Here is a 26665-nt window from a genome sequence, read left to right on the forward strand (position 1 = left end):
GCAGGAACACCACATAAAAAATAACCCAATCTGAATGTGGGCTGTAATAAAGTACAGAAACAAAAAGACCAATAGTCATAAGAATTCATGAACATGATGGACCTGCAAGGCGTTGTACTGTTGATCAACTTGTCATAGCTCATCATATTGGAGAGAATCACTTTTAAAGTGGAGTAATACTAAGATAGTGGGATATGAACCACACAAATGAAAAGAAACTCCATCCATCCAAATTATGTAACTGGTAACAATTAGTCTTGTATAAAAGTCAATAAAACCTGGATACTCTTCTTGAAAACATTCAGATTAGATGAATAAACTTCAAATGAGGTGAAAGTCTGGATGAGTGATAAAATGTTTGCCCTTTCTACCATACAAACTATATCAGAACTCTCCTGAAAAAGGAACAAGAGTAACATGTAGACTATTGTCCATGACAGTGAATGGTATTCTGTCATACCAACTTTACAGTAAGATCTTAATATTTCCTGACTTGGTGACCTGGAATATTTAAAGATTTTGAGCAAATGGAAGGCCTTGAGAAGCTACTGAATTATTTTTATTTAAAAAAAATGCTATAACTTTTATTGTTAGTGTTAAGATTATTTTACTTTGTATAATTTGCTACTGTAAAATTGAAAGAGTTTTTGAATGCTCACTAACACAAACATTCTTAATATGGTAGAAAGTCCAGTTGAATGTATATTAATGTGTTTTCTCTCTTCAGATTCATAAAACATACATTACAGAACAATAATTTCCCATTTATTTAACATGTACAAAGTTTAATTTTTTTTTAAAAGGTGTCATCTTGGGCAGGTTTGGAGGAGCAGTCACATACAGGTCTTTTAATAACAAATATTTGCAAATATGCATGTAAAATAATACATTTGTTTTGTGCAGGCAAATAAAAAAATTTCCATCTTGATTACAAAAAGTGAAAAACAATTTGCAGTATTTATAAGTCTTGTTATTAAAAATACTTGTACTTTTTCAAATAATGTCAAATGTAATTAATGTACAGTACTGTGCAAATATGTTAGAATGAGAGAATAATTTGTCATTCATTCCATTTCATGTGCCTAATTCTTCCATACTATTACAGAATATAAATTTCAACATTCTGGTCATGCTTCAGTGGTCCCTGTTGACAATTGAATGAGCCAGGGTGAGAATACTTACCATTCCTTAGAATTCCCATGTACTTGTACCCAAGGACATGTGGTAAAAGTTCTGCTTGAATGAACATAATGATCAAATTTAGAGTTTGAAATAATTGTCATGGTACTCTGTACAGAGTTTTAATTATATAGAAAGAAGCTAGCAACTAGCAAGTGGTACTGGTATATGCTAGAAGAAATCAATTTAATAGGACTTCTCATATAATCCTTGATAAAAACAGTGACTGACAATATATATTGCATTTTGTTGTCATGCCATAGCCCAAAAATGTAGAGAATTGTTAGTAGAGAAGAGAGTTTGCATAAAAGCTTTATGTGATGCTGGTTGGACTCTCCGACAAATTGCTGCACACTTGAAATGCTCTCCAAACACTGTCAAGTACACATTAGATTGTGAAACTGAGACAAATAAATTTGAAAATGTGAAAAGAAGAGGAGGCAAAACACCTGAACTCAATGATGCTGATGTTAGGTATCTTAGCTTATGCAGCCTACTGATCCCAAGCATGAGATAAATGACCATGTACTAAATGAGAGAAGAGTCCAGATTTACAGTATCAAGAAGACTCAATGAGAGTGGGATATTTGGTCACATAACAGTTAAGAAACCTTTACTTCAATCTCCAGATATTGTCAACAGACTAAAATTTGTTAAAAAGTACTAAAAACTGGACTGTTGATGATTGGAAAGGGATGTTATGGATGGATGAGTCCAAATTTTAAATATTTGGTTCAAAGCATAGGTTGTACGTCCAGCAGAAGAAAGGTGAAAGATACTTATCTCAATACGTACAACCTACCATGAAGCATTTGGAAGGCAGTGTGATGGTTTGGGGTGTTTTTCTGCTAAGGCAACAAGAAACATTTCCAAAATAGATGAAATAATGGACCAGTGCAAATACCATCAGATACTGATCTGTCATGGTATACCCAGTGATTTGTGTATTGTTGGTACCAGGATTGTACTACCAAGAAAATGACCCTAAACACTCATTTATCATATTCAGAAATTACTTAAAAATAAGCATCTGGAATCATTCAACTGTTGCAATAGTACCAACAGATTCCCATTCTCAATCCATTTGAGCAGATCTGGGATTTGATAGATCAGAGAAATTTCACAAATTAAAAGTTACTTCCAAAGAAACTGTATGGAAGTGTACTAGAGACATTTGGAGTAAAATCCCAAAGGAAACTTTGATTAAATGTCTTGCAACTATGCCTAAAATATTGTCTGCAATTATTAAAGCAAAAGGGAGATACCCAAAATATTAACTGTTTGCCAAATTTGGGCACTTCCACCGAGTTTTTGTTGTACTAAATATATAGATATGATATATGAAGAAAATGTGTATATTTTACCTGTGATTTACCTTCCATTGTTCTTTAAAAGTAGCCTGAATTCTAATTTTTGGTTTGTCCTAACACTTTTCTGTAGTATTGTATACAAATGACCATTTACTTTTTTAACTGATGTATATTTATACTGTTATTGAAATGATTCAATGCTTCTATTATAATATTTGCTGCATATGAGTGCATGTATTTTAAGAGTTCTTATTAATGATTAGAAGCAGCCTCTGAATAATAATTTAAAAGTAAAATATGGTTTATAAAACATTGAATGTTTCTAATGAAGTAAAGATGTGCAAATACTTTTTGTATTTTCTGTAACTAGAAAATCCTTCTTGGGTCATTGTTATGTCTGTTAAACATTTCATGTAAAAGGTATTAAACTTCATTGATAGACCTTGTAAGTAAGAAGAAAGTGGATGTAACTTTATCTTTTCACAGCTCTTAATGATTGATAAGAAATTGACTGAGGTTCATCAAGTACTCACACTGGCTGGTCAACTTGTTGAGGCATGGCAGGGATCCACCCAGCAGAAGGAAGCATTGAAAGTTTTTTTTCTAGTTCTTCAAGTGTGTCACTATCTCACTGCTGGTCAGGTAAGCATAAACAGTTTAAAGTGGTTCCTCACATGAGAGTTTCTATCACTTAAAAATTTTTATATATATTGTAAAAGAAAAATGCTGATCTTGTTTATTTCACATTAATTAGTATTTTAAATACTTGATTTCAACTGCTGTACTTTATCTTTTAGTGGGAAAACTTGTATTAAGTAAAAATTTTAGTGTAGTGTAAAATGTATTTGTTGAATAGATTCATCACTAAAAAATATTTAATTTTCTATTTGACAATATGTTTAAAGGTATCAAATTCAAGATTAGTAGAATATGTGTAGCTCTAATATCCAAGATAAAAGTTCAGAATTATTTTAGTATGCATTTTTAAGAGTTCATACTCTAACTAGGTGAAGAGTGTAAAACCATGTTTAAAGCAACTTCAGCAAGGTATACAGACCATCACTTCTTTACATACTGATGAAGGTAAGTAATACAAGACCAAAAATTTAGTTATTGTTTATGGTGGTTAGTTGTTTTCTGTTGTTGAACAAAGAAAATTATTTAAAATGTAAATGAAATAAGGCTCATACATTTTTTTTCATATTTTCTTACAAAATTTGTACCGTGTTTCTGTCTGGACATGTTTATATTTTTAAAGTGATGGCTGTTATATTAATCAAATTATTAAATAATGGAAATACTCATGAGATAATGTTATGTTCATAACTACTACATTTTTAACATGATTTTGTGTAACTATAGGAATAATCTTTATATAATGCACATTAATCATTATAATAAAGTTTTCAATATTATTATTGTTTAAAAATCCCCATATTTAAAGAGTTGACGTTTTCTCATTTTATTGTCCTATTAGATCAACTCTTTCCAGGAATTTAGAAATTAAAAATTCTTTTTTCCTGTGTATAAAAAGTTTTTATATACAAGTAAATATTTTAGTTAGTTAGTTCTAAATTTTTATGGTCTTCTGAAGGTATGTGGTAGTTTGGGTAATAAATTTATTCTGTAATTTTCAAGGGAATATCACTTACATTTGTTGTATTGATACTTCAAAAATGGGTATGGAAAATTATTAATATGAACAGTATGCATGACATTGATATCAGTTATGATTTGACTTGATATAATTTTCACTGTCATAGGCTTTCGTAGATTTTATGACAAACCTATGCATTTTTTTGTAAATTTTAATTTTTTTATTAGTATTTATGTGTTACATATATTATGAAACACAAAATTTATTTTGTTGTGCTTTATATATCTGTGTGTGTAAAATATAGGATAAGCATTATCAAGATTTTAATAAAGATTCCAATTTCAGTCGTCGTTGTCACCCTAAAGTCATAGCTGATAATGTCTGTGATAATAGTTCTCTATTGCAATAGGGATATTCCATCTAGCAGGTCAAATCCAAACACTTGTGTTCAATTAGTCAGCAAATATAAAACAGTGCAAGAAATTTTTTGAATTGTAGGATTAGTGACCATTAATTTCTAGTTTATTAATGAATATTATAATATTATCCAGAAAAGCATAGTAAAAATATGAGAAATAGTAGTAGAATGGTTTCATTTCCACTTCAGGAATTGTAAGAAATTCAAAGGGTAACTGCTTTCCCACAACTAGTTGCAGACAGTGAAAGGCAGTAGGAGTTGAGATGTTGTGGGTGTAAACACTCAACTTCACACTTTTAATTGATTTTCCATGTTTACTGGCTAGTTTAACATCAGTGTTTAGATTTTATCTGGTAGGGGGAGATATCTCCAATGCATTTGGAAGCTATTGCCATAGACGTTATTTGCTATGATTTTAAGGTGATGGCTATGACTGGTTAAGAAATCTTTACTAAAATATTGTTAATGGTTATTTTATTTTAGGCATAAATTATCTTTATTTTAGAGTTAGAAATGTGTAAAATGTTTACCTGTCAGTTTGTAACTTGTTTTTTGTTTTTGTTGGACATGTGTAATGACGTGATTGGCTACATTTAGGGTAGATTGGAGAACTATTTTTGAGAGCAAATAGGTGAATGATCCTCAATAACCTTTCGTTATTTTTTTCCATGTACATTTTCTGAATTTATATTTGTTTACTTACTACATCAGAGGGAGGACATAGTGTAATTTATTGTGTTAAATAAATGCCACTGTGATATGTGTTTTCTCAGTATTATTAGAGTTTTTTGCACAAAAATGCATTTTATTTTATCACACCAAAGGTACTAAGTTATATGAAAAATGTTAAAGCAGGTTTTTATCCAAAATTATTATAATTTTTTTTCTGTGAAGTCTCTGGACTTGGAAACAGAATCACTGTCAAATTTGCTGTACTGTTGAGATGTCATACATTGCATGATATTTGTGCATTGTCTTTTAAGAGTTAATGCCAGCCAATCCAGGAGATATGTTTCAGTGGATGCCAAAAGAACACATGTGTGTTTTGGTTTATTTGGTGAGTTCTTACTTTAGTTAACATGTTTGTTTTGAGTGTAAAGTCATCATATTAAAATTACTTTCAGTTCTTTGTAATGTTTTTCACATACATAATTCTCATGGTTGAAAAAAAAATTTTTTTTGCTTTCACCAAATTAGTGTGCTCTGTTTGTATTAAAATAGCAGCCAGGTCAAATGTGTATGAGTTTAAGAATGTGACAGTGAGGTTGTTCAAATCTGAAATATATTCAACATATACTTAGTGTAAAATGCCTTAAGCTACATACGAGGTCTGTTCAAAATATACTCAGACTGTTTGAATTGCACGGCTCCAGTTGGTTCCAGGGGAATCCACTAGGTGTCGCCAGGTTCGCACAGATCAGCTGATTACGACGCCATTTCCCGATTGCAGATATCTTGATTTGTGTATTAGCTACGTGGTTTTAAGTGAAGTGCGATTTTTTCGTTTGGCAGATTTCAGAATGAATGACCTGAAGGAGCAACGACTTGCTGTGAAATTTTGTGTTAAACTTGGAAAATCTGCGACTAAAACTTTTGCTATGCTTAACACGGCTTACGGTGATGTTGCTATGAAGCGTACGGTATGTTTCAAGTGGCATGAACGTTTTTAAGGATGGTCGACAGTCCATTGAAGATGATGAGCGTCCTGGACGTCCTTCCACGTCATCTGACGACCCACACGTCGACAAAATCAACACCCTGGTGCGGGCAAATTGACGTCTGACTGTCAGGAAGCTTGCTGAAGAGTGTGGGATATCAGTTGGATCTTGTTACGAGATTTTGACCGAAAAATTGAAGATGCACCGCGTTGCTGCGAAATGTGTGCCTCAGAACTCGTGAGTTTTTGGCCAAACACTCGATCACTGTTCTTCCCCACCCCCCCTACTCACCTGACCTTGCTCCTTGCGATTTTTTCTTGTTCCCCAAACTCAAAAGACCCTTGAAAGGAAGAAGATTTGAGACGATTCCCGAGATTAAGGCAAATGCGACGAAGGAGCTGGAGGACATTACAAAAGAAGCGTACCAGGACTGTTTCAACAAGTGGAAACACCGTTGGGATAAGTGTGTGCATTGGGGAGGAGATTACTTTGAAGTGGTCCCAGACATGTAACTTCTAAATAAAGTACATTTTGTTTTATGACGTCAGTCCGCGTATTTTTTGAACAGCCCTCGTATAATATAATGTTTCCATACCAAAATCCATTTAAAATATTCAAAGGTGAATTTTTTTCTTTTCATCCGTTTAATTATTCTTCAGAAATCTTGAGTAAAGATTCAGTGAACATGTGTACTATCCATTAGTAATGTTAGGGATGAAGGTATGTATAAAAGGTAGGTTACAAGTCAAAAGAAAATGTATATGCAGTTAAAATGTATTCTCAAGACAGCTGGTTTGGTTATTAGCACTTTAATTAAAATAAAGTACAGAACAATGTTTTGACCTTCTTAGGTCATCTTCAGGTTAACCTGAACATGCAACTTATATCATCATTCTTGTCATGTTTCTTTTTTGTTTTTCTCTTGTAATTGGATTATTGTATACATTACTGATGTGTTTATTTTCAAATTCTACTGTGTGCTACTAAAGTACATTCAGATATGTTTGAATGTAATCTTGTGTAAGTTTGTTTGAATTTAAATACAAAGCTACACAATAGGCTATCTGTGATGTGTAAGTTATAAAATTACACTTGTGCAATATATATAGCTTGTCATGGACTTCCTTTTTGTGAAGTTTTTGTATACAGTGTATATTTGTTCATAAACGTGTGTAAAAGTCTATTTAGTGTGCAATGCAAAGTATATTTTTGTTTATGAACTCTACTCATCTATTTAACTTCACTTTGTTAAGGTACCTGTGGAATTCCCTCATTACATTTTATTTTCGGTAATAGAAATGAATGTTACTGACAGAATGTATGTCTAATTTCTCTAGGTTGCAGAAATGTAGCCAAAGAAGTAAATGTATTTATGCATGTTAGAAACTAAGAAAACATGGAATATATGAGTGAACCTGCATGTCATCTTCCTTAAATGGGTGAAGTAGTTTTCCAGGGAGAACTAACAATACTACTGCCATTGTTAGCTAAGGAGCTATGGAGAAATAGAACTTCATTCAAATATAATAAAAACTTTAGATACAAGTCAATAAACATGTTTTAGTAATACACTATTTGTGGTTGCTAAAACTTGCTTAGTTTAACAAATTCAAAAAATAATAACTGGACCTTGTTCAATACTGCTTAGTATTGCTATACATTTGTCTCCTCAGGATTTTGAGTAGTGACGATAATTGCAAGATTAATGTGTTCTGAAAAGATACATGCAGTATTTGTTATGAGTTTACAGTGTGTGATTTGTATGTTGTGGTTGTTCATAAAAACAGTCCCTTAAATGTAACTTGTTTACACAAGTATCACCTCTTCTGTTTACCCACAACTTAACTGGTTTGACAAAGCTTCCAGTCTGTGAAGTCTATAACCATGCATGAATTTGCAATACCCATTTTGACATAGATTGTTAGTTGAAAATGTGTTTTAGCATTGTGCAGAGTGCAGGTGTATTTGTATGAGAAAAGATGCCTTCTATAGTAAGAGGATTACATTCTGAATTCTACAAAAACATTCAGTGAATTTTTCAGAATCAAAAGTTTGGTAATATTTACTATATGCCTTCTGTATGGTAAGCTTAAGATTTACTGCCAGTAATCCATATTGTTAGATAAACATAGATTATTGAAAAGTATGTTTAATCATTATTTCAAATTGTGAGAATTTGGAAACAACATAAATCCACCATGCCATTGTGGCTTATTTCTGATTATTGTTGAAAAATTAGTTTTAAGAATGTACTTAAACTATGAACTTTTTTGCATGAAAGCTATGATTATTTTGATATTAGTTTTGTTACATGATTAAGTTGACTTAATTTTAGAAATATTCAGCATAAAGGTAAAATCATCAACAGATTGGTATAAATTTAAAATGTGTTTACAAATTAGTTTTAATGATTGCTTGAGAAATATGTGTAGTATTTTTCTAGCAGCTGCAGTATTTATAGTCTTTGTAAGACGTAGATTTACCAATAATAATGTGTAGAATCCATGTACTTCAAGTTACTCACTTGTTAGACTTTGATCATCACATATGCACTTTCTTGCTCAGATGAGACTAGTTTTAAATGGTGAATTGAAATGTGTGTTTTGATACATACACACTTTGATGACAAAAGTCAATGTAATATCCAACTATTATAATAAAGATGTGTATGTTGATATTTTTGTTTCTAGGTTACAGTTTTACACTCAATGCAAGCAGGTTACATGGACAAAGCCCAAAAATACACTGATAAAGCTCTTATGCAGATTGAGAAGCTGAAGAGTAAGTAACTTTAGTCCTGGAAGCTTCATTAACTACATATATACAAAATAATTCAGATTATTCTTTTCTTCAAATGGACTTGCTTTACTAATTTATTCAACAGAGTGGCCTACCTGCAGAATTTTAGTGTTACTTGTTTTAGGCTTTAAAATTTATTATTCTATAATATGAATATGTTACTTATATTGTATGTATTCATGAATTACAAGTTTGGTTGATAGATGTTTTTGTATTATTGTAGTTTTTTTTATTTTTTTAAGGCAAGTAAATGTTAAATTAATTGAAAGTTCCTCAAAGTGTGAAATAATGTAAAAGTTTGGCAAATAAACTTAAAGACAATTTCTTTTACCATTGATATTTTGTATATGCCTTGTGAATTATGTTATTATTTTACCATTCATGTGTTGTTTATAACTGAAAACCTGACTGAATCTTACAAATAAATTTCCTCCCTTTAACTGAATAACATAACAAAATGAGACTAAACATACAGATCTTTCTTCAGGCTTCAGAGTTTCAAGGTTTAAGGGATATCTTATTTTTAAGAAATGGCTTAAGATGCACCTTTTGAGGTCAAGTATGTAGCATCATCTTTATTGAATGATGCTGATATCCACCACAAAGGGATACTGTGATCTGATATCACACATTATGTAACTCTGTGGTCCCAATATGACTCACACTATATTTGTTTTTATTAGGTAAGATGAAAACACTTTTTTTTTCTTCAGTCTTAAAATTTAATGTTTTACTTTGAGTGTGGCATCACAGAATAAATATTTATTGAATCTTTTAATGACAAGTTTATACACTATTTTTAAAACATTGCTGTAGCTCTTTTTTTTATATGTGTTTGTGTGTGTAATTTGTTGAGCAAGGTTACAGAAAGTAGACAGCAGAAAGAGCAGCCCAGAAATAAAACTTGTTGATTATTTTAATGATACAAATAATATGATGATAAAATGAGAGTAGTGATTAATAAATACATGTAACATAAATTAGTAAATTAAACAAATTTATGTTAATTCACTCTTGTAGGCTTACAGTCCTAGAAACTGGTTTTGATAAATAAAAAAACAATTAAACATGGGTTTATGTATACTTTTCAAACTAATTCTGTAAAAACCATAAGTCAGTAATAAAACTAATTTTAGTTCAAAATGAAATCTAGATACATACACTTTGGAATCCCTTGTTAACATTGGAGTTGGAAACAATATTGATGCAAATGTTTTAAGATACATGTAGTTTTAACAAAGATAAATGAATATTTGTATTGAGTATGGTAAAGAAGAAAATCTATATCTGATGCACCATGTGAGAAAATTTTATAGCAATTCACATACATGTAATCATCTGCTTTTGTTTTATAGTAATAGCTTGAAATGTTCAATTGTATCTTTATATGTTTGTGATTATACATTCCTTTTTTTCTGTAGGATTATATTTAACTTTCAAATCTAGGCCAATTTGACGTTAAGTTTGTAGTTTCTCCATGTAGACTGTTTTATTTATTACAATATATATAGCACATTTTCTTTTGTTTGCTAGTAACATGATTACTGAGGGATTTCTTGTAGGTTTTTTTTTTCAGCTTTATCTAGCAGTTTGATTTTTGTGATGTAAGTGTGGCTAGTTGAGGGTGTAAAAGATCATGATTCATAGTTTCTATAGATTGTCAGGAGAATTTGTGATACTTTACTATGATTGTGAATGGGAAGAGTCAGAGGTAATTTAGAGTTGGGGGCATATATTGGGTTTTTTTCTGCTTGCCATGGTTCTGGAACTAAGGTTGGTTACACCTTGTAGTGTTTTAACTTCAATGTTTGTTTGGTAATGAGTTCATTCACTTTTTTCCGTAGTTTATTCTTTATTTTTCAAGTATCATTTGAGCTGAAAATTTAAATATAATCTTTTGAATTTAAGGTATTGACAAATGGTGTTTGCGAGTCACTCAAAACAATTCATATTTATTTTTCTTTCTATCGAAAAACTTTATGTTAATCAAGAGTTTGTTCTAGTGTCTTGTCAATACCTGATGAGGATATTTGTAGTTAAATATGTAGGATTTGGCTCTTAGTTTGATTTGATCTCTATACGTGATATAAAAAGTGTAGTTATTGTTGGTTTAATATAAAGATTTGTAGATTTCACTGTAATTTTTGAAAATTTATAAAAATTGGTTATTTGGATTTAGTAAAGTTGTAGTTACCTTTTGATAAATTGTATTTGTTTTCAAAAGATGGGTGATTTATGTGTTAATGTTCTAAATTTCTGTCTTACATTTGTTAATACTTATTTACCATTATTTGTTATTATTTTATATTTGATTTTTCATCAAAGTTGTACTTAGTTTCTGTATGATGTTAATTGAATGCCTGGATTATTTTGGAGTTCTTTTTCACTTGTTTAGATAGTTTGCCATTAATATGCTTGATATCGTATATTCAGCAGTTGGATTTATCATTTCAATAAATTCTTTTTTTTTTCCTAAAAAAAAATTCATAATATATTTTGATTAATATGTAACCTTTTGCTATTGGTGTATAATATTACACTGCCTTTGTACTTTCAGAAATAAAAATTAATAATACAAACGTTTTCAAATCTGATTACATAGATATTTCAACCATACATTACAATAAGTATTGAATACTTTGATCTATTTTATTTTAACAAACAGCTCTAAAAAACTAGCACAGGCCTCATTGTGTAGGAATAATGTTGAACAGTAGTTAAGGGTAACACATAATGAGTTAGCCTCTTTTGTTAAAATAAATGATTCAGTAAGTATCTTCCAGAGCATTAAACTAATTTAGTACTTGTATTATATTTTATGCATAAAACTTTGTTTTGTACAACTTTTTCAGATAGTAAAGGTAGAGAGTAGAGTACACAATGAGGTATTTTGTCTGTCATTTCCATTTTTTTGGACTACAAGCAATTACCTTCAACATTGGCAGCAGTCAAATTATGATAGTTTTTTTTATGCAGAAATTGATCTACCATAAGTAATTGCTTGAATAGTATAAACACACAGAAACCCATTAAGTTAATTTTTTTTACCTTTCTCTTGCAGACAAACAATTCAAAATCATTAATAACTTGTATAATTTTGAATGCAGTACATAACAAATCTCATGTACAAATTGAAAGGGTTGAAAATTTCATTTCCATATTTAAAAGGAGGGAAGTTCTATAGGCGAGAGATTGTGAGAAATGAAATGATCCAAAGTTTTTTATGGTATATTTCTGATTTCCACAGCTTTTAAAAACAAGAAAGTTATATTAAAATGTGTAAGTACTTGAATTTTACAGTTTTTGATACTACCAACTACAAAAATTCATCTTTTTTTTAGAAAAGGCTATTTTTACTAAAAGTATAGTCCTTGCTTTTAAATTTGTATTTCTGGCTTTATTTCATTTTTGACAAGTTGTTTCTAGGCAGATGGGGAAATTATTTTATAACCTGGGTAAAAATTTCAAAAGGAAACAAAAATCTACAATTAGATGCAAGATTTCTGTCTTTTAATTATTATGTCTGAAATAAATATCAATAAATCTTAAAAGAAGTTTCGCTTCAAGATTTCAACTATAATTTTATTTTATGTTCCACATTTTCTCTGGGATTGACCCAAACTGGCTGAGTTGGAAAGGATAAATTTTTTAATATGTGCAGAATATGTTGATTATTTTCAGAGATGTGTTATATACTGTCAAAATTTTATATTTTATAAACTTTGAGAAAAAATTATGAATTGCTTTTGAGCACAGTTTATTACTATTTATGTTCATGATTCCCATATTACAGGTAATATTGTACATTTTTAATAATTAAGTTGATAATGACAATTTTTGTATAATTTGTTGATATTTGTGAGATTAATTTAACAGTGAATTAATATTGTTTACTTTTGTTATGCAGAGTTGATCATTATTGGCAGGTGATACAGTCCTTATACACTTGTGCTATTTTCCTAAGAAATTGATTTTATATCTGATTCATATATACCTTAAGTGAACAGGCTCTGTAATGAAATGATTGCTTAACTGCTTTCTCTGTCAGAAAGTCCATGCTTTATTTAACTGGTTTTGTAAATTAGAACAGTAATCAGCTGTCAAGAATGAACTAAATTTTACTTTGTTTCTTGCAGTGGTTGACAGCCATCCAATACTTCATTCTTTCCAACTGCTGCTGCTAGAACACATTGCCATGTGCCGACTAGTAATGGGGAACAAAACTGTCTCAATTCAAGAAGTTAGAAATTCTGTAGTAGATTTCTGAAAATGTTTAAGTTTTCTTTGTTTTCAGTTCAATTAAATTTCAAAGTTTAACACACACGTGCAGTTTGTTCATAAATTTGAAATTGTTATTTTACCTCTGAAGTAACTTATTTCTGAAGATAATAACTTTGAAATATGAAATCATTTTATTCTATATATCATTTTGTTAAATTGTGTATTTGTGTAAAAGTTTCTTATGAGCAGTTCATTTTTAGACTGCCCAAGCTCTCCAGATTTGCCGTCAGGAGCCAAGGCTACTTGCACGTCACTACTCTCAAATCCATACTCTTCTTGTAAGTCTTTTTATACTTCATTTTTACTGATTCAGATACATATATATAAAACCCTTACTGGTGGTCTTGCTCTCTTTGTCAAATACCCCATATTTACTCCCTTTTTACAAGTTTTAACTTGCCTGAGATTTAAAGCAGCATCACTCTAAATGACATATTAAAATTAAAGTGCAATAGTTTACCATTGAATGTTTCTAGATGGTATAAAATTATAATAACACAATATACTAGATGTTTTTTGGTGGAATAGAATTATTTTGAGTTAACTTTCTCAATGTAGGCTTGGTCGATAATCTAGATATGATAAATGTTTTAACAGCACAAAATTGGATGCTTTTTGATGATATAACAATCTAGATGTATATTAAGCACTTAATGAGGATTTGGGACCATATAACATTATAATTTAGTAACAGTACAATAACTTAGATGTTATAATGCATTTGAAATGTAAGAATACGACACTGGTTGTTTTTAAATGGAGTAAAATTATAATCTGTGTAACAGTACAATTCAGTTTTTACACACCATTCTAATTTTGAATCCATAATGGGCAAATGAAGAGGAATGTGGGAAAATAGATCAGCAGTTTCTAATGATTCATCAGCTTTTGGTATTTAACCCTGTTGCCATGGGTATCCTTTACTGCACATGACACAAAGTTTTAGTGTCTTGCATTCAAAATTGTATTAAACTATTTTTTATTTATACCAACTATACCAATAAGAATAGCATAAAATTTTAACTAATAGTCAATATCTTAATAGGATATAAGTTTTAAGTTCTTAATTCTAAAAGGCAATATTTTAAAAATTCCAAATTTTCACATGACATATTTTTTCTTAGCATATCATCATTCCTATTTTATCTACCACCTTTTGAGAAAGTATGAAATTAAACATAAGTTACTTTACATTTATTGTCATTTTCAACTTTATTTGGTTACAGAGCCATTGAATAGAAAATCAGATCCCATCTGTCACCTCTTCTCTTTCATAGTTATCTAATAGTTTTCTCTTATGTTTAATTATATATTACCTATAACCAATAGAAAGTCAAGGTTTTCATCTATCAAATGACGTATCATATTACATTATTGTCTGAACAGTTAAATGTAAATTTCACTCAAAATACCAACATTATTTCCATTAGAAAGTTAATGACTGCCTTGGATGAACTTGTAATGACTTTTGTAGCATAGTTAGAAAGTCAGAAAAATTAAGAGAAGTAAGGACATTTGTCTACTTTCAGCATGTTATTAGTCTATATTGTTTGGAGCATTATTAAATTAAATAAAAATTAAATGCAGTTCTATGAGTAGTATATAAAATTAGGGTTAACTCTCTTCAACAACCGAGAGCAAAAAAAAAATTGGATGAGTATTTCATTTTTTATTCTTTTATTTATAATTATAAAAGGAAGTAAAATGTAAAAATAGGGGTATTTTTAAATTAGATAAATTTAGATTAAGTAAAAAAAATCATAATAAAAATATTTTATGAGGCATGCATGTGAGCTACTTGTAATAGGTTGTGAGTAATGTAATTCAATAACTTAACTGGTGCTTTGAGTGATTTACAACCTATAATGGCACAAACAATAGTTAGTCATGATTAAAAGGAAGTAAAACGATAAAATATAAGTATAAAATATGTATACTATTATGATCGTAGAGCTACTTAGGATAAACAAATTTAGTTTCAAGTTACAATATGAAGTCACTCGAGAAATAAAAAAGGGAAATTTAAATGTATTTGGATTTTTTTGCAATTACAAGGTCAGTCAAATTGACTGATTCTGTTTTGAGTTAGAGTAGATAAAATAACAGATAAGCTATCATGTTTTACCAAAGAAATGTTTGAAATGTATTTAGGAGGTCTTAGATATTAGACAAAGGATGTTTCAGATAAGGAAAGGTATTTTTAATTTTAACATTAATATTACTTTTCACATGGACTATTCAAAACAAATACTCAATATGTCCATTGACAGATATTTATTTTATTTTGTTAAAAATACTTCACTGCAAAATATGATTTTTTGCATGTTAAACACTTATAATACTAGCTTAAATACTGCCAAATTTTGTGAAAATGTACATACAATATTGAAAGTTAGAAGTATTAAATCTAAAAAGATTAAATGAATACAGAGTTCACATGGTCTGTCATGTAGATTAAGTTCATATTAAAAGTTAACTCAACTTTTAAAGTACAGTTTCAAATTTGAACAGAATATTCATTTCTAAGTGACATACACAGTGCAACACATTGAACAGTATACTGCTTTATTAATACTTTCTAAACAGTGTATTGTATCATAGCACTTTCTAAACAACTCATTAAACACAGCACTCTGTACATAGTGCATTTTTGCCTTAACACTCTTTAAATGATGTATTAGCACCCTAGACAGTGTGTAGTAACATAACACTGTTGATGGAGAATTGCACCTGATATTATTTAGTAAATATAGCACTCAGTGATGTCGAGAAAACCCACTTGTAGGGAAAAATATATTTGTAAAAATGGCTAGTTTGGGTTGAGAAAATTTTTTACGTAGAGGAAGAGAACAACGTTTCAACCTTCTTTGGTCATTGTCAGATTCACAAAAAAAGGAAAAGGTAACTGACCAGAAGCTGACCACATGTTTGATTTTGTAATTGAGTGTCAGAATGTAAAGGGCGTGCTTAGATGTTTGAATATATAATTTTATATTACTTATTTTATTATTATTATTTATTATATTTTTAATGTATGTGTAAAGGTGTTCCTTTATATTGGTTTATTTTGGGCTTGAGTTGTTGTATAAGTAAAGCTTCTTTAATTTTGTGTTTGTTTATGTTTGTTTTTTTATTTAGTATTTGAGTGTTTTCCATGGTTATGTTGCGTTTATTTGACTTGCAGTGTTCGAAAACATGTGAAAGTGACTTTTAATGTTCTAACACAGCATTACATCCACTAATATACGGGTACAGATATGTAGATGACACGGTTGCGGGATTCACATCTACAGAACACACACTTAATTTTTTCAGTCACATTAACGCTATACATCCCAACATCAACTTCACATGTGAACAAGAAGAAAGCAATGAAATATTTTTTAACCTAAAAATTACAAGAACTGATCCACAATTTAAAGCAGAAATCCAACGAAAATCATCCATACTGGACTATACATTCCTTGGGACTCAGCACTTGAAACAAAACAAAAACTCAACATACTAAGAAACCAAATAAACACAGCCATAAAACTATGCTCACCAGATAAAATTAACGACGAATTAGACAAAATGAGCCTCCACAAACCGTTAAAAACATTATACGCACACACCTAGACAAAAAGAAAAATGAACCAACAAAAATAAATATACCCCACAATTTAAAAAATCACGAAACCATACACTGCTAGATACCATATATTCCCAACCTCAGCATAAAAATAACCATTTGGCAAGAACTTGTAACAAAATATGATATTCCAGTTAATACCAAATTTATTTAAAAACCAGGTAGAAAACTGAGGTATATACTATGTAAAAACTACACTGACAAACACCACACCAACATTATTTATAAAATACAATGTGATAACTGCCACGATTTCTGTATTAGGGAAACAAGTAGAAATATGGAAACCAGATTCAAAGAACATAAAAAGTCTCCTTCACACGTTTTCGAACACTACAAGTCAAATAAACGCACATGGAAAACACTCAAATACTAAATAAAGAAACAAACTTAAAGAAATGCAAAATTAAGGAAGCCTTACTTATACAATAACTTAAGCCCAAAACAAACCAATACAAAGGAACACCTTTATACCTATATTAAAAATAATATAATAAATAATGATAATAAAATAAGTAATATAAAATTATATATTCAAACATCTAAACACGCTCTTTGCATTCTGACACTGAGTTACACAACCCCTTTCTTTGTGAACCTGACGATGACTGAAGAATGTCAAAACGTTGTTCGCTCCTCTACGTAAAAAATCTTCTGAACCCAGACGAGCCGTTTTTACATTAATATAGCACTATTGATATGGCATTAGAACTCTATACAGTATATAGTAATGCAACATTGTAGATAATGAATTAGTATTCCCCAGAGATTATTTAGTACTGTGTAGTGAGTGTTTATGTCATCTGGTTTTGTGTTAAAGTAGTTAATGTCTTATGGAGGACTTGTTTTCTATATCTAGGGCTTGTATGCCATGTCTGTGAACTGTATGGAAGCTGCTGAAGCTCAATTTGGTGTAGTATTGAGGGTAAGTGTATGCATTTGTTGTTAAAAGATGGAAAACATCTCTTCAATTAGGAAAGTACTTGATTCATCACATCATAACTTTGATGCTTCACAGAAGGTTTTGTTTTCTTTCACCTAAACAAAATTGTCATATTCTTGAACACAATTTCTGTCTTGGTGATGAAACACTAAATGTGTTTATAAACAGTGTCTTTATCTTATCATTCAGATATTTATGTGTAATAGAAAGTAGTTTTCAATACATTAAACATTTGTACAGTGGAGCGCCGTTAAGCCCCGGTATTTGGGGATTCAACCTGCTTAAACGCGGCTTAAGTGGTCCGCGGCTTAAACCTTTGTGACTGAAAAGCCGAAGTCGCCAACAGCTCCGCCGAGAGCCTCATCCGGGCCATTGCATGATCATTATATCGGATTATCGAATTAAAAATAATACTTTAATTATTGATCACTTTTTGTCACGGATTTACCGCGGATTAACTTTAATGTATGGAGAGGTGTGTATTCGATTTCCCAAAGTAAAGCAAATCCTTTTTAAATATCCCCTTGAAGTTATAAAGCCAGGATTAAATTTGTAAGCCGCATTTTTACACGTTTATAAATTAGCGATGAGCCACGATAATCCTCGCTCACATCTCTCACAAGACTTGCTACAGTGGCTAAAGCGATTTCGCGGTTTACTGGTCTGCGGCTTAACGGCGCTCCACTGTATGCTGTAATTTATGTTTCTTTTTAGAGTAATGCAGCAACAGAGCTGAGAATTCTTGCCAGTTTGAATCTGGCCATTGTCTACTTGAGATGCAGAAAAGAAAAGGAACTTTCAGAGTTGTTGGCTCGCCTGAACCCTGAAGCTTTGCCTTCTGGGTATGTTGTATGAGATTGTTTCATATTTACTGCTAATTCCTTGAAGACACTGTTACAATATATAGAAGTTCTTGTGATTGCATGGTGCTTTTTTATTGATAACTTTTCTGTAATATTTGCTTTTCTTCACATAATTGTGGTTTCTAAGGGTCCAGAAAGGTACTTGAATACATAATTTTGCTGTCCTGACTTTAAAAGAGTCTTAGATTTCAGTGCTGTAAAACTGTGAAAAAATAAAAGTAATAAAGTAAAAGTTATGGTAACTACCCACGAATAATGGATGCATCAGAGGTAGCATTTCAAACATTTATTAGTATTTCATCTAGCTTCATCAGATCTGTATTAGCTGTGATTGAATTGATGAGTAACCACACAGAAATTTGGTTCATTTTGGAAAACAAATATATTAATTTCTTATTGTTGAGTTTGACAATGTTTTCAAATTGTTATCAGATTCACCATTTTCATGATCTATTATTCCAGTGTATTATTCAACATGTAATAATCTATGTAACATGATTTGTTTCCCCTGATAGTCTTTACATGTTGTATTTTAGTATTTGTTCCTGTTTTTGATGCTTTTTGATTATGATGTATATAAATTGTTTTTTTTTTTATTTTATTCTTTTAGTTTTTGCAAGGAAAAAAAAAGGAATGTAATGAGCAGTATCAAACAGTCAGTTGGATAGAGCTCCAGCACAAGTTTTGTAGTTAATATATAACCATTTTCTACAACTAATAATTACTAAGGGTACAATTTATTGCCAGAATAAGTCACATGAGCCTTTGACATGTTAATACAAAAATATTGTCAGCAACATTGGCTGGTAATTATCAGTCTAGTAGTTTATGGGTTCCAATTTCTGTACATGTCAAGATATTTTACCGAGTTATGTTCAAAATTTATTTTAGCATGTATGTTAGTTGAATTAACATTATTATTTATGTTATAATTCAAGGTTTATTATCTAAATTTCAATTCCTTTGTTTCAAAGTACTTAAACTTCAGTTCTATTGTTGCATGATGCACAAGTGTTAACAAGTCTTAACTTGTGTACATAAGCTCGGTTAATTGTATTGTTTACCTATCCTACTTTGAAATTGTTTAGGATCAATTTCAAGAAAGGAAGGAAATATACGTTTTGAGAACTCTTAATAAAAGCCATGAACACCTTCTACATTTAGACTTGAGATTTACATAATGCACAAACTATATAACATGTAATTGTTTATAATAAATTGAAATAGCTCATTTTAAAGTATGATCTTCCAGTGGTTGTTTTAAAATTGGTACATGTTGTTCATTACTAAGTATGTCAAACTGCTCTTATTATTGTTGCTACTTTTGTCCTTGCTAGCACTAGGTGTTTTTTCTCACCTAGAAATATGGTAGTTATATAAACAGTTAAATTGCACATAGGTTTTACTTTTATATTTTACTTAATTGTGTGTTATTCATGGTAAAAAATGGATATATGAAAGGTTTAATCATTTTTTTAATATAACCAAACTTCAGTTGTCTCAGTTGAAAAGACTTTGGGTAGTATATGAGTACAACAACATTTTACTAAAAGCTAAAGGTTACTGTGGTCAAGGATGTTGTCAAGATGAATAATTAATACTAAATGACAAGAAGGGAAAAATAAAATAATAGAAATAAATTGTATGTGAAATGATAAAGACATGCAATTACAAATGTGACCAAAAGATCTTTTAAGATTATTCAACAAAAAATTAAAGGTTGTGTACATTTTTCTGACATAGTATTTTACTTCCTATCACACATAATTTTTATTCAGTGCATTCATCTGTAAGCTATAAAAACGTTTTTCACATGCCACAAGCCTTGATCTCCCACAAATTTTACAATCAAAAGGTTCAACTGCATCTTGCATGTAAATTATGTGACAACCCTCCACCAATAGGAGTGTGATGCACCCTCCTGATGCATGTGACTCCCTCTGTTTACTTCTACCAAACTATTGTTTTTCATTTAAAGATGACTGTGTTGTGATATTTAGTTTGTGTTCTCTTCACTCTTTTTTTTTTTTTCTATCAGTTTCAGTTTCTTTCAACAGGTTTATTATTTATTATATAGTAATGATATTTGTAACTTCAGAACTTAATTTTTGGTATGCATTATGATCAGACTTTGCAAAAATGAATAAAATTATATATATGGGGAGTAATGTATTCCCCAACAATCCCAGGCCCACATTATGGCTTTATGTTAATTATCTTAAATTGCCTGATATGGAAAACAATTTAAGGCCATTGCCTAGAACAAGTAATTCTTAATAAATAATAATTTTAAATATTGAGATTTCTTTATAATCACCATGTAATACAGAATTTTGAAAGATAAATAGTAATAAACACCTCACTTACACACAACAATCTCAGTATTATACATGTGTGTGTGGGTGTAATATTCCAACATTTTAAGAGGTATGAATTTGGGTAAGCAGTATTTTTTAAAAGAATCATATTTCTTTAAAGTGAAATTAAATTCAAAAGATTAGTCAGAATTGATAAACATGTAGCAAAGGTTGTGAAACTGAATTTATAAGTATTAATACATAGGTTGGAGATGATTGTACTGGATTTTGGATACTTGTGGTATTGTATTTTGTTTTTATTTACTTAGAAAGGTTTTTTATGTATGAAAATTTTGTTTTCAAGTTCTCACAGTCTGCGGGCAGCTGCATATTATGTCCATGGACTAAATGCCTTTTTCCAGGCTCGTTACAATGATGCTAAGTAAGTAATTAAAATGTTATGAGTTAAAAAGAAAATACATCTATCATAAAAATAGCTCTATGTCCAAGAATTTCTTGCACATGTGTTTGATATATTTATCATTTTAAAAAGCGTAACCTAGAAATATGCACTAAAAAAACATTGTGTTATATTTATATGATAATTTAAACCTGTTTGTGTATTTTAACTTCACCATAACTTGAAGGTAGATTTCTTTATTGCTTTTACTAATATACTTATTTAATTTCATGTCTTACTTATTCCTTTTACATTTAATATTTCAAATACACAAGTGAAATATTCTAGCTTTTCAACTGTTCTTTGAAGCATGTTATATATTCTAAACTTGAGTTCACTGACTCATCTTTCATAGAAAAATGTGTAGTCTTTATGATAGTGTGATATTTTTGTAAAAAAATATTTCAATTTAATTTTGGTTTTCCCCTCCAATAGGCGATATCTCAGAGAAACACTGAAGATGGCCAATGGTGAAGACTTAAACCGCCTTACTTCATGCTCTCTAGTTCTGTTAGGTCATATATTTTACTCTTTGGGAAATAACCGAGTAGGTTTGATATCTTATTTTTCATTGTGTCTGAAAATAGTTTACATGCTTGTTCATATTGTACAATTCTAAATCAAAATTATATTCTGATCCCACACATACAGTTTATAATCTATTGAGTCTGCAATACATGTATATAAACGTTTATTTACAGTCATAACTATTGTATATCTTTGAAACTAATGAGTTTTTCTAAGTGACACTAAACAATAAATCTATTTACAGGAAAGCACAAACATGGTCACTCCAGCCATGCAGTTGGCCAGTAAAATACCTGATGTTCATGTTCAGCTGTGGGCTTCTGCACTTCTTAAAGGTATGACATTAATTTTTATTTATTCCAGTTCTCCAGTTGCATTTCTTGGTTTTTATAAAAAAAATATTTTATGTGATAAAATTGTAAGCCAGGATTTAAATCTTTAGAAAGAATAACTTGCTAGCAAAAGTTATGGGAATTAGTATAATGATAAGAATAAGATTTCTGGCTTGTTTAAAACGTTAGGTTTTATGCCACAGATTTGTACCGATTATGTGGTGATCGATTGCGTGAGCAAGAAGCTGTACATACACATAGTAATTTTTCTCAGCTGTTACTGAAGGATCACTTTCAAGCTTCTCAACTGGCTGAACATCATCTAATCCAGGTAAAAGATATTTCATTCATCTCACTAATAATAACCTGATCAGTGTTTTATATTGTTTCAGCAAATCTTTCAGCTTGCTAATAACCATTTCATCTGAGCTAGAAATGTTTTGGAATTCTTATTTCCATTATTATCTGATTTGGGTAACAAATACTTTTTTCTAAATACACTTGGTTCCACTGAAAAACATCTCTCTTAAACAAGTCATTATATGACCTACATGTAAATAAGAAAATTATTTTGTCAGTTGTGTGTTTTATTAATCATCATCTGATCCAGGTTTAAAACAAAACTTGTCATATTTGAATTATTCTCTTTGCTAAAACACTAATTTAGATAGTAAAAGGTGTTTCAAAATGAATAATGTTATTATGCATACTTCAGTCTTTACAGTGTATTGAATCAATAAAATTTATTCTACTTTTGTCATGTAATTTTAGTTAAGTTTTAAATGTATAGCATTTTCATTCTAGTTTGTGTGTAGTTTCAAATTATTAAATGAAAATGAATTAAACATTGTTTTTGTGCACTTAAAAATTCTTTTCATTATTAATTGCACAAAAGAATTTACAAGGTTCATAGCAAATATACAGTGTTTTTTAGTACAAAATATGTTTGGCTATCCTTTAAAATTTGTAATTACTATAACCAACTTCACAGGTTTTAGTTTTCTGTTATGCATGTATACCTGTAGTCTGATAAATATAGTTGATGTTAGTGAAAGATACTCGGGTAGAAAAGAGAGAGAAACTTCTTTTATTTTTTTTAAGATTTGCGTGAAATTTCTTTGGGATTACACCTGATATTCAAAATCTCTTTTGAACTTTACATTTCACAAGTACCAAACTGTAAACCTTAGGCACCAACAGCTGATTTCTTCTTATGCATAATTAAGCATTTTGAACCTATTCCTTAGTATTATTATCTGGCTTGTTTGGTGTAAAGATGGTCAATTGAAATGGGTCGTTAAACTATCTAGTTATTTTCTGATGGAATGACATTTTGAAAGTAAATGAATAAATTGTGGTTGCCTACTAGTAGTACTTTGCTATGATCAAGTAACACACTGTTAATATTAATATAAAAAACTGATACAGGAGAGTAAAATATCTCACTGATAGAGCAATCTTACCTTTTTAATCATTTTACTAAAACTGTACATGTTATGTAAATAACAATGTATTAAATAACCCTTTTAAATTTCACTATTTGACTAGTGTATTGAAGTTTGCAAAAAACAGTATTTTTCAACTTTATAGTGTCTATATGTCTGTTCTACATCACTGACACTCAAATATGTAAAAATATATTAACATTTCACTTACTGCCTATGGTTTACTTGTGTAATTTCTTTGTAAAGCTAAAAGTCATGGAGAATATAAATGTAAGAAAGAAAAAGTACAAATTGTAAGGATAAATATTTAATATGGGATACTTCTAAACATCGTGAAATTGAAAATAAATTTTGTTGAAAGTAAGATTTGTGTTGTAAAAACCTGTACTGACATCCTGTTTGAGACAGAGTAAATTAGGGGATTAGAAGCAAAAAGAAAGTGTTAATATTTAATTGGTAGTGCTGTTACATATTACAATTTATCCTAGGTGAGATTCCAATTTATTACGTAACTTATTATAATTTCGAATAGCCTGAAATTGAGTTAAATATTAGTTTAGATTTAGTAATTGCATAAATGTCAATATGTATACAATTTATGATACTTGCTAACCAGATTAATGCACACAGTTCTTTTTTAATACAAATATATTTCAATATACAAACAATAACAGGTATTACAAGTAATGATCTACATCCAAACATTTTATAAGCTTACAAACAATATTCCATCTCCTATTTGGTCTTGAGATTCGTTGTTATCTTGTTGAGGGTTCCAGATGAGCAAATTAATTTTGAGTTGATGTAGATACAGTTCACTCAATAGGGAGCTAGCTAGATTTGTGTTTGCTGCCAGTCACACACAGAGTTATCCACTGTTGAAGTTATATAATCTTTTTGTGAAAGTAGTAGTTTTCAGTATAAGTCCATTGATATTAAGTGGTTTGTAATGTGGGAAATCTTCAAACATTCCTGGTTAAATATCTAATCTTCAGAGTTAAGTGTTATTACAATCACAGTTATAGTTTCCATGGTTTACAGCACCAACTATAGCAAAACAATGTGTGTCAATATATATATGTACACTGTCGTTTGGTGCATCTCATTGGTTATATTTATAGATGTCACAAGAGTTTTTAAAAATTTCAGCTTATGCAACAGTACAAGACAATACATAAATATTTATGTACACACATATATTATGGATTCTTACACAAGAATTTTCTACAGTTATTGGGTAGGCAGGAATTTCAAAATACAGATTTAACAGTATAAGTTAAGAACATTCCTAAATATAAATCTAACCTAAACATCAACATTAAACTAAATATGATAGTAAATCTGTCACAGTGTGCTTTAGGGACAGAGTTAATCAGGTGAATAGAAACAAGAAGGAAAGTATTAATATTTAGGTAGTAGGGCCATTTAAAATAATTCAAGAAATTCGGATAAAAGAAGAATTCACTCCTTAAACTTTTTTGTTTTAGTGTAATATATGCACAGTGCATGTACATCATTACATGCTAAAAACATATGCCTATGAAACATCATGTTTAGACTTTAATCAGAAACACTTTATCCTCCCAACTTCATATTCAAACACCTTCAGTACAGCCATCAGTACATAAAGAAAACCTCCACCCCCTTTTAGCAGTTTAGTGGTAAGTCAAGGCTTATGACACTAAAAATTAGGTTTTGATACCCACATTGTGCAGAGAACAGATAGTCTATTATGTAGCTTTATTCTTAACAACAAACAAACAAACTTAGCAAAGAATGTGTAAAGATTATGAAAAATATCAAAAATTTGTTAAAGCTTAAATCTGTGACATTGTAGTTCACCTTGCATGCAGTCTACTGTAACATAAGCCACATGTTTGAGGTTACTTAATTTATTCATTATTCTTATTCTGTTACTTATTTTTAATTCATTCTGGAATAGTGAATTTGTATTTCTAAAACATTAATTGTAAAAATAAATGAACATCATTCATGGCTTATGCAGAGGCGACCTGTTTTTGACCATCTACACAACTTTTGCAATAATAGTATCAACATCTAGACATGTAGTAGAAACTTAAAAAAAGAAAATTTATCAAAATTCACAGATATTTCAGAACTGGATATTCCATGGATAATTGAAAATGTCTACTGTTATACCCTTGAAGGTGTGTAGATATCAAATTTCGAAATGAAATAATTCAGACCTAGAAAAGCCTTTGTACAAACAATGACTTGATCTACTACAACTATCAACAATTAAAATAATTACTTTTAAGAAAAGCTTGAAATTTGTGGCATGTGAAATGAATCACTTGTATTAAAAGGATGAAATGTACATTGAGAAATATAACAGTAAAGTTAGAAATAAACAAAACTTCTGCTTTTAAAAATATGCTTTGAGTTTTTCATTATAAACACAAAAAGGGTTTATCAATAAAAATACTTTTACACAAACGTTTACAAACTTTTTTATATTAGAGTAATAGTTAATCCTTGAAGTTTGTTTAAATTTTTTTAGTGTTAAGATTATCAGAAAAAACATTTGTTACATTTTCTTCTACTTTCTTTAATATAAAATATAAAGAAAATAGTTCTACATATTAATTTGTTATTTTCACAGTGGGTTAAAGGAGACCCTCCAGCTTTACCAATTCCAAGTTCTTCTGCTTCTACATCATTGTTGTAAAGGATAAAGAACAAATATTACTTAATAGGAAATCAAGTATTTTAATATCATGACGTTATGATTTATAAGTGACGACTTAATGAAACTATTTGTTACAGCAACATTAGTATCCTTTAACTTAAAAGATAAAATTCATATAAATTGTATTTTAGTTGTATTTTTGCATGCTTTACATAATTTCTTTTATCTGAGATGTTGTTAATTTTACCAATAAACTTTTTTTTACCAGTGTCAA

General features: G+C 29.9%; 1 protein-coding gene across 1 annotated transcript in view; it reads left to right on the plus strand.

Annotated features, from left to right (window-relative positions):
* Positions 1 to 26665, plus strand: part of Mau2 (Mau2 sister chromatid cohesion factor) — a 45996-nt gene extending 19331 nt beyond the window's left edge. The window contains 13 exon segments of the mRNA XM_076498440.1: positions 2976 to 3131; positions 3497 to 3572; positions 5488 to 5561; positions 8853 to 8943; positions 13098 to 13201; positions 13443 to 13520; positions 17733 to 17798; positions 18531 to 18658; positions 21341 to 21418; positions 21872 to 21983; positions 22209 to 22299; positions 22500 to 22627; positions 26365 to 26665. Of these exon segments, the coding sequence (XP_076354555.1) occupies positions 2976 to 3131; positions 3497 to 3572; positions 5488 to 5561; positions 8853 to 8943; positions 13098 to 13201; positions 13443 to 13520; positions 17733 to 17798; positions 18531 to 18658; positions 21341 to 21418; positions 21872 to 21983; positions 22209 to 22299; positions 22500 to 22627; positions 26365 to 26430 (1248 nt within the window). The 3' untranslated portion in view covers positions 26431 to 26665.

The sequence above is a fragment of the Tachypleus tridentatus genome, chromosome 4 (genome assembly GCF_004210375.1).
Source record: "Tachypleus tridentatus isolate NWPU-2018 chromosome 4, ASM421037v1, whole genome shotgun sequence".
NCBI classification, from domain to species: Eukaryota; Metazoa; Arthropoda; class Merostomata; order Xiphosura; family Limulidae; genus Tachypleus; species Tachypleus tridentatus.